Raw genomic sequence first — 10,133 nt, 5'->3', positions numbered from 1 at the left:
TAGATTTTCGCTTTAACAGGTGTAAGTGGGTGCGACTCCCGCATCTTGCATTTTTGCTCAAGCAGTCTTGGACTCTTTGGTCGACAGTCATACAACTACAGAATTTTTTATTTCCCCAATCACGCTCATAAGGCGTGTTCCTAATGCTCAAAATTCCTCAAATATCATGCGTATGTGTTAGTCCAGCAAAACAGATTGATTGAAAAACCGTTCATGTAGCAGCAGCCATGACATTGATGACATGCTTGTAAGCTAAACTCCACCCCAGACAAAGCTGTAAAAATGCAAATATGAAAAAGTACAACTTACTGTAAGTTAACGGATGTACAGCAAACTGCCAACATCAGGGGCTAAAGGCAGCCATATCGTGCGGTCCGGTGCGGATATCATGCTTCTGAGTTCGGTTACGGCCATGATGGCCGAGCACATAACCGGAACAGACATCAAAGACTACGTTGTGCCCCACACTTCTACCTCACACAACGTGATAGGCAGAGAATCCGTACTGATAAAATCAGACGCCATTCTTTGTATTACAACAGTCTTTCCTTCCAAACCGATCGGCGTTTCAGCCATTCCGTAATCACAAATCGTGGAGAACTCCCTCATCTTTCCGTCCGGCGAGGAAATCGAACCGCACAACGTTTCGTCCACGAACGCTTTCAACGACAGTGGGAAGATCCCATACACGGATATCCTCCGCACAGTCGCATTGCTCGGTAAAACCGCTTTCCACAGGACGACCTCCACACCGCGCGTCTCATAACACATCTCTCGCCGCGGTACCTTCATCCCATCCACAGTGACAAAGGCATCTGCCAGCGGCTTCAATGGGGCTGCTGCAGTCACGCCCGGCAAGGCCAGGACCAGATTACGGTATGTGGACCTTTCCAGTGGGTTGTTTCCACAGCCAAAACTGATAGCCCGAATCTCCCGAATCTCCACCGGGACGTTGCGGTTGGAGGTATTGTATATCTCAACCCAAACATAGCGCGCCCAGCTGGCGTTTTGGTACAGTCGCATCGTAACCGTTTCGTCTGGTTTAACAGAGGAAGCCACCTGAGACGCCACGGAGAAGTTGTCCCACTTGTGGCCCGTGCTGGAGGTGGAAACGTTGAGATTCGTTAAGGGGTACCGGCCGTTGACGACCTCAACATGCGAGAGAACATACGTACCGACCATGTCAACGATCAAGAACGGGTTGCCTTCGGGATCCGTCGCGAAAGCGGTGCGGGGCTCTTCATCGGTGGCGTAAGACGGGGACACACCGCTCTCACCCTCACTGCTATACTGCACCGGTTTATAGAGGGCACGGTTAATGCGCTCAGAACAATTTCGGGCCCACACTTTCACCTCACAGACAGTAAGCCCTTGGCCTTTGTTAATCTTGCCGACGGTAACGTAGCGGCCAAATACCGGACCGTCCGTGCAAGGAATAACCACCCTGCCATCCGTCTCATTGCTAGCTGTTCCGTTTGTGCCGTCCCAGCAGCTTTGGAATCTGCAAAAGCCTCACCTTTTTTATGTTGTCCATGTATTCAAGCAACCTGCTTACACGTAGTCAGATTTCTCCGATAAAATGGGAGAAACGGTAATATTCAGATTCTTCCCGTCTCCGGCTCCGTACAGAGTCACGCCATACACCGCCGCTTGACTGCCGAGATCTATGGTCATAAAACCAGGCGTATCAGTGGTTGTGAAGCACGTGCTGTTCCGGTATGGATCTGCGTCCGGGACGACGTGATGACCGTCAATAGCTAGGAATGCTGGGGATGAAGATTCTTCCGCCGAGCTCTGTTTGACTTTTGTAGCCTGGGCCACTCGGCCCTGTCCGCCCATCCCTAGGTTTTCATATGGACCACATGAGGTCCCACGTGCTTGAATGGAGCAAATAACTAGATTGACGGGTTCGCTCTCGCGGATCTGCACCGTAATGTAGCGCCCAACGACCGGGTGGCGGCAGGCGATGTTCAGCCAGCGGCGGAAATTGCTTTTGGCGTGGACCTGGCTATGGCAGAGATCGTTGAGGGCGTATTTTGGGTTGAGTGTATTTGTCACGTAGATGTTAAGGTTCGCATTCGGAAGCTCTACACAAAAGAGAAGAGCTACATTCTGGCAGCAAGCGACGATGATTACGGCAAAAGACGCTTAGTACGACGCACTCTACTGTGCCGGCTGACTGGCAACGATTAGTGTGAATTTTGTCGCCGCCCAAAGATATATATTTTGTGAAAAACTGTTTTGAAGCCTCTCACCTTCACCGATCCCGAAATCAATGGTCACACCGTACACATCATTGGCGGCAATCATATCCACGGTTACGTACGGATACGTCGTCCGTCGTGTACTACGGCAACTCAACGACGCCGTTGTCCATTCGTTACCACTGGGCCACGCCATAGCCATAGCTGTGTGTATATTGCTGATGGACGAAAATGTCAGCGGCCGATTCCCGGTCAAGTCGTCACTCCAGTACTTGGGACACTGCGCCGCAAATGGTGTCCATGTTTCATTACGTTGGCACGTCAGATTAATCCATTGAGACCGTGTGTTCAAATAGTCGTACAGGCACTGATACGAGACATTCTGCGCCGGCGCATTTACCACTTCTGAATAGTAATAATTGTATCCAAATTTTCGCGCACAGCTGATACGCCCCGGATGTCCACAGGACACTGCACATTCCGGGATGATGGGAGCTGACGGGTTGGCCGGGTCGTCGGTGATATGCGGCAGTCTATAAATAAACATTTTACATTAAGTTGACCGTAAACTGATAATGGCTCCCGTATCCTCAGACAATTGCCGACGCTTTATAAAAAACGATATACTATACTTGCTTGCACTGACTGAGATGGGACTCAGTTTCCGGGCATTCGACATGGGAGATCAAGGGCCGCGGTCCCCAGTCTGGATTCGCGTCATTGTCAGGCCAGTGTAAGTCATACAACTCGTCGCGCTGAAAGCCGAGAACAGCGGTGTCGTTGAGCGCGCGCGCTTCTCTGCAGCGACCGTATTCCGAGTAGTACAGGAAAGCGCCGTGCTGGGCGGCTGACATAGCGTTGTAGCAGGCACGTCTAGATTTTGCTTGTCCCGCAGGGATGGTAACGTTGTCATATACCAAAGAGGTCTTTCGCAGAATACTGACGCCCGGAAAATGGGATGACTCTACCACAGAAACTAAACTGACTTACAAGTCCTTCATAGGTTTTAGATTCAATTGGTTGTTATTGCTGGGATAGAACGCTTCGCGGTAGAACTTGGAATTTAATTTATTGAAATAACCTTACTGTTCACCCCAACATACTAGAAGGCGGAATAGTGCAGCCAAAGAGCTCCAGTCGCAGCGCTATGCGATCTTTGGTTTGTAAATTTTGAATTCGAATAAAGCGGGCCTGATCAATGGGTGGGTTCAGTCGTATCATCAGTGTCTCGATCGGGTTGTCCGTCACATTGTATTCGCGATATAACGTCCAGTTGTTTCTAGCCAGTGCATGATACAGAGCAAAACTCTTCAACCAATCCTGGAGAACCCCACGGACACCGATGGCCGTTATCGAATGCGGCATAAACATGTCAACAGTCAGTGTCTCATTTAAGTTGTTGGTCTTGGGAAACCATGCCGAAAATCCTGCAAGAAGTCACTTAGCAGTTGGCACATGTATTTCTTACTCGAGCAATAAATTAATTTAAAATTACAGTGCATAGGCAAAAAAAATGCCGAGTAACCAGTGCAGTTAAAAATTGAATAAAGCATAGCATAGCAAAATAGATCAAGAATACGTAAATAGGCATGGATTCCGTATGACAATAAAGTGCCTGGAAATACGGTAACTAATTAAGATAAACAAATGTTTATTAACACAATGTTCAGTAATTTAAAATTTTGTTTTGCATTACTACGTAGAGTGGTATAGGTCAGTTGCATTTGGGTAACTGATGCGCGTCGGGTAACGGAGAAACGGGTAAAAATCTGCCCATGACTCAGCGAAAAAAATATCGTCCAATCGTAAGGCGAATACGCTTCCGTGCCAAGAAAGAAATTATTGAACAACGGAAAAACTGAAGTGGAACTGAAAAATCTGTTTTTGATGCTTTAATGCGGTAAAACGTCAAAAAAGTTGATTCTGAGTTTAGAAGTGTGAATCTGGGTCGCTGGATGCACTTTTGGTTCAAAAAACAAAAATTTTGTTGATCTGGGCAGGAGAGTTACGAGTTACTCGTAGTTTGGGTAACGGTTGCGCTTCGACGTCGAAGCGCAACGGTTACGCGGACGGGTAAGCTGAAAACCCATCCCAGAATTCTGGGTTGCCAATCAAATCGTTTACCTGCTTACGCGCCGTGACGTCATGTTTTTTTACCCGACTGCCGCTTGCGCGTCGCGTAATGCTTACACAGAGCAATTGACCTATGCCAGTATACGAGTATTGATCAAAAGTTACCTTTGTCTATGTTGAACTCGGACGACCGATCCTTTTGCGATGACATAGTGACATTAAATCTGCCTGCTGCGACATTTAACTGCACTTCACAGTAATCTTCGATCCTTTTGCCAATGACCTCGAAACGGAAAGGACAGTTCTTGTCGAACTGCAGCCGCAAAAGCCGTGCATCCGGCTCAAAGGCGGGATGCACAGTGTATAGAGGCTCGTTCTCGCTGAGCATTGCAAAGATTGTCTCCTGCACGGCGATGACGGTGCCGTTGACGTGGTGCAAATGGTGATCCAACGCTTCACGGCTGCCATCGGCGCTGTAGTACGCCTTGATGCCGGTGATCCGCACTGGGCGGTAGGGATTGCCGGCAAACACCAGCCCGTCGATGTGCACATACTCAGTCAGGTCCAGTTCGACTGACGTAAAAGTACAGTTGGCATGGGACAGGTAATCGTCTTCGTTAAGGAGAGCGGCGTAGCCTGTACCGTACTTAGTCCGGCCGGCCACCCGATAGGCGTGGCTGCGGGTTTTAGTCATGGCGTACCTGCACCAAACAAAAAAGCCATTACAACAATCATGAAATTATCATGAACTCTTAATATTCCGCTCACGTGGAAAGCGGGTGCGCGTTTAAACCGCAGCCGTATAATCCCCACCGCAATCCCGCCATTCTCTGTGTTCCATTGACCGCCACCACGTCGGGTACAATCCGGAAGATCCGGCCCCTTACCGGTTTTTTTAGCTTGATCACTGTCCGCTGAATCCCATCCGCCCGATCTACCTTGAAGACTGTTTTCATCGTTTGGAAAGGTTCCTCCCACGCCGATTTGTACATCAGCTGAAATGTTGTGACATAGTAGTGGTCAGTCCGGTTGATCCCAGCCGTCTCATTCACCACCACCATCCGTGTGGTGCCAGCAATAACCAGCTTGGAAATAAGGTGCTCTCCGATCAAATCTACCTGGATCCATTGTCCAGGAGGCGCCGGAAGGGATCCCGGGATCCAACCGGCGCCCCAGAGAACGCTCTCCCGAGCCTCAGAGCCTCGGAGACTAGAAGAAGCGTACAACTGTCTTCTGGAGAAGTCCCGCCTTTCAAACAAGTAAAGCGGATACGAGCAGTTATCCAACGAAGTATCATGATGGACTTCCCGAATCCATAAGCTGGTATAGCGGGGATCGCGACGTTCTCCGGGAACCCATCCATTAACGCTTTCAATATCTGGATTACGGGTAATGAGGTTACCGTAGGGTCCAGAACCCCAGCGATTGTCGCTCATGCGGTACAGAGACAATCCCAGACTCCAGTTGGAAAGATGGGGAATTTCTAGGGTGAAACCGGATTCTGGGTGCTCTTGAAAGCTGTCTGAAATCTTTCAAATTTCGGTTACATAATCGAAATATTAAGGAATATTTTGTGTTACCTGGATGGTTTCCATGGGACGGTTTGGGACACTTGAAACCAGGGACTCGGTCCGGGGGATTCGAAAGATCCCCCCACCGTCGCTGAACACGCCTTTTCCGTTAACATCAATCCGGATATCGTATTTATTCCCTGGAAATCTCTTCAGAATCTGGTCAGCCAATCCGAGAATGGAGTAGCTCTGATACGTCGTATAGTTAAAGGGATGCAGCCTCATCACGTCGTCATCGGACCAGAACCAATTGAATGTGTTGTTGAACAAAAGCAACCATCCGGGATCTGTTTTAGTCATATCGCACACCACCGGATAGTTAACCCCATCAATCATCATCTGGTACTGTCCGGACACCGGATTAATGCCACGGGTGGTGTAATAGTCATGGTGCTCCAAGCAACTGTACATCCGGTGGGCGCCGAAGACGTCCATCCTCCCAGTGGAATGGCAGGCCATTTCGTTCTCCGTCGGCGTCCAGCCCATCCGCGAAACCGGCACCCACCGGCCGTAATTGCTTTCGAAGACCTCGAAGGCCCGCGGTATCGAGGAAGGGTTGGTTATGAGGACAGAGTCTGGGATAAGAGTAGAGTTAGACGAAAGCGTGGAGTTAGTGGAGAAGGTGGAATTGGTGCTGTGGCTGGAGTTCGTGGTAACGGTCGAGTTGATCGCGACGAGGGTTGAGAATTTAACAGTGTTGGGATCCCGATTACCGTCCGTGCAACGGAAATGCAGGGGAACGCCGGCGTTGCAGTGTTTGTCGTCGGAGTCTTCCATGGTGCATTCGCGGAGGTGGAATTCGTAGCCGGTGCAGTGCAGATGGAAGGGAAAGTATACCGTGGCGCTGGCGACGTAGTTGTGTTCGTAAGGCAGCATGAAACCTGGGTTGAAAGAAACCAGGTACGTGCGTAATACAGAAGCAAGAAATATTTGACTGAATTTCTTTTTAAAAATTATTTGGCTATTAACAGTATCACGCTTCTATTATAGTGACCTTTCGATGAAGTTACAGTTTAAAAGTTGGCGGTACAAGAAGTTGGCGGTACAATTTAGTAAACTAAAATAATGCTATTCACTTTAAGTGAGACACCTTGGAAGCGAGGGGCGAGACTCCAACTCTGACTCTGATTCTGACCACTCAAGCTCTGACTCTGACTACTCAAAGTCTGACTCTGACCGCTCAAAGTCTGACTCTGATTCTGAAGGTTTCTTAGGTTTTTCAATAGGTTTCTTAGGTTTCTTCTTACGTTTCTTAGGTTTTTTAGGTTATTCTTAGGTTTCTTAGGTTTCAGTGATTTCTTAGGTTTCTTAGGTTATTCAGTCAGAGTCAGAGTTTGGACAATCAGAGTCAGACTTTGAGTAGTCAGAGTCAGAGTTTGAGCGGTCAGAGTCTGAGTCAGAGCTTGAGCGCGGGCCGAAAGCGAGGTCTGTCTAGAGACTCCTTACCAAATTTGGGAAAGAAGTCAAAACCGAGAGAGCGGCAGACAACTGTGGCTATCGCTTCCACGGCAGTGAGCTGCGCCAGTCGCCTGGCCAGCAGAGTGGTACCGTTGGGCTCCAGTGTCTGGCGCTGAGTCGGCAACAGCCCGCCATAGAGAGCGGACACTTCGTAGATGTCGGGAACGCAAACCGGCAGCCAGGCAAAACTGTCCAAATCCCGCAAGTAACCGAAGGTCTCCAGGTATCCATTTGTGCCCTCCGTTAAACGATGCGTATCGACTGGAATGGAACAACTGTCACACAAAAATCTAACAGTCTCATACAGTTAACGTTAGGGCGGTAAAATGGTAAAAAATGCGGATTGCAGAGTTAAATTTTGTATTTACAGTATCTTCCCGTTCAATTCCGATCACGACTGTAAAATTCGAAATTGAGCCGATACAAGCTGAGTCAGACCTTGGATGAAACAGTACTTTTTGCCACAATGTTGTTTATTGCTTCTTGCAACGATACTCGAACTGTCCATTAAAATTCCATTAAAAACTCGAATTGTAATCTTGCGTGTGAAATGTGAATTTAACCCTGGCTCTATACCATACTGACACAGTATTTAATAACTTACTTGCATAAATTGGGTGGTGAGATGAATTATTTTTGCATAATGAGAAAATTAACCCACCAAAGTCAGCTACAAGAAGGAGTGCGAATATCAACTTGAAAATTGGCAATTCAGAATCAAATAATTCAATCAAGAAAAACTGATTTTTTGAGAATTTTTGTGACCATAGGTCAACCAGGGCGATAGCCTGCCAAACTGACAGGGATGGGCATCCTGCCATTTGGCAGGTAAAACGCCGAAATTTAGAACTGATTATGGAAGAGTAGCGCTGAGGCAAACCAACACTTTATCGGAAGGCCTTAAAAAGCTCTTCACTTCTAGTACAGTGTTGTGGTCATCGAGTTGACCAGTGGTCAGTAATAATAAAAATTGTTAAAAAACTTCATTTTTGTGCCGGCACGTGTTAAAACAGATACAATTTCCACGCTTTTCAATAAAAAACGATATTGAGCGATTCTTAGTTAGACAAAAACAGCAAATGAATCCTTACCAGTACATATGCGGTGTTGGTCGCTTATGTCCTCGTTATACTGTACGTTAACCAATCTTCGTTGTTGTCGCAATCCGCAGACAATGTCGCTTACTGATTTTAGCCAACTTATGGTAACTTTGTAGTGAATAGAGGTTGTACAGGGAACTCTACCAAAAGCCTCAACAATCTTTGAGCGGTTTATTAGCCAAAAACCACAGCGACAACTACCCGAACCGCATCACCTACGTCCTACAGTATACGGTATATGCCGCACCGGCACTGAAAAACTGTACCCGCATGGTCCTTTTCGTTATTATTCTTTATGGCACGGTAACTCAACGAAGCCCATGTGTCCGCGGAATGCAGAAATGCTATACAAGTTCAAAAATGGATACATAACTTTACAGCAGGTTCAACTTTTATCATTTCTCCTAACCCTGGACTAGGTATAGTGTGTAGTATATTCATTTCTCGAATCTAAATCTGATTTTTTACATGGTACTCAGCAAAATTTTGGTGTCAGCAAACGGAAAACACTTTTCGGTCCATAATTCGCGTTAGTTCTTGTTGTCTACACTATATTTGCAATTAGTTTTCCAAATTTTCCCCCAAAAAAAGCGGTTTTTGAAAGTTTTCGAGCTTACTGACCACTGGTCATTTCGATGACCACTGAAATACCACCATTTGTAACACTTTTTTTGCTGAATTTTTTGATTCCATGTGAGGCTTTTCACCAAGCTCCTGAGATTTTATATGAAATTTATACTTTTACTGCTGAAGTAGCACCATGCCCATCCCTGTCAAACTTGGCAGGAAATTTTAGAATGACCGTGCTTGTCCACTGTCCATTTAGATTTCTTGCCATTTAATGATTTTGCAATAAGGGCCGCTAGGTTGGGTCGAATAATTTATTGTGGAATTATCTGATGTTGGGAGGCTGCAAGGGCAACCAAGACCTTCGCGAACCCAAAATTCCTGATTTTGGGCACCTTTGGTCACTTGGTGCATGCCCAGGCCACACTGTGTTTGACGGTCCTATTTTTTAAAATGACACTTAAGATGCCTGCTGTGAAATATAACTTAAGAATACGGGCAATCTGCGTTACGGGCCCTTTTAGAAAAAGAGTCCCCCACCCTGCCATTTGACAGGGATGGACGGGAACGGGTTAAGAAATTTGTAGTTTTCGACTGATTTGATTTTGATTTTCCTTACCGGCGCAGGTCCAGCGCGCCGCGCCATGGCACGGACAATGATAAAGATGCGCGTCGGATCATTGCACATCTCCCGACTATCGGCCCAGTTCAGAAAGCCGTTGTAATTTTCTGGCGGGCAGTCCTCCTCGCAGAGAATCCGGTCGCCATAATCTGTAGCTAGATTCTGTAGTTTGATCTGGTAACGGCTTGAGTCCGTGATGTTCAGAATTTCGAAATTTTCGTGGCACATCTTGGGCGCACGCCATAGCAGTGGGAAATAATATACCATAGGAATCATCTCTACCCACGAGGATATCGCCCCGCATCGTCAAAGCAGTCCTTTGACTAATTCGAACGGGAAAGAAACAACTTGGCATTAATATCACCGTAAAGGATTGGATCTGCCGATAATAGAACTAAGTGATAGAACTGCCGATTCGAAACGACAACACTTGTCGGATTTCGACATGATTATATACGCATGAATACATTCGGTGCATGTGTCCTACTGGACGAAACGCGCCTCACTGGCTGAATTGAGCGAGTGCTAACTCATTTCT

General features: G+C 47.1%; 1 protein-coding gene across 1 annotated transcript; it reads right to left on the bottom strand.

Annotated features, from left to right (window-relative positions):
- Positions 1 to 87: 87 nt before the first annotated feature.
- On the bottom strand, positions 88 to 10,101 carry LOC129590585 (uncharacterized). The gene is given in 11 exon segments (XM_055485886.1): positions 88 to 1,501; positions 1,556 to 2,087; positions 2,256 to 2,737; positions 2,841 to 3,168; positions 3,308 to 3,631; positions 4,443 to 4,978; positions 5,046 to 5,806; positions 5,858 to 6,729; positions 7,295 to 7,567; positions 9,593 to 9,637; positions 9,640 to 10,101. Coding segments are annotated over 11 exon segments (5,436 nt in total). The 5' UTR covers positions 9,872 to 10,101; the 3' UTR covers positions 88 to 450.
- Positions 10,102 to 10,133: the final 32 nt, after the last annotated feature.

Source organism: Paramacrobiotus metropolitanus, unplaced genomic scaffold (genome assembly GCF_019649055.1).
Source record: "Paramacrobiotus metropolitanus isolate TYO unplaced genomic scaffold, Prichtersi_v1.0 Parri_scaffold0000040, whole genome shotgun sequence".
Classification (NCBI taxonomy): domain Eukaryota; kingdom Metazoa; phylum Tardigrada; class Eutardigrada; order Parachela; family Macrobiotidae; genus Paramacrobiotus; species Paramacrobiotus metropolitanus.
This window is presented reverse-complemented; position numbering and strand designations above follow the sequence as displayed.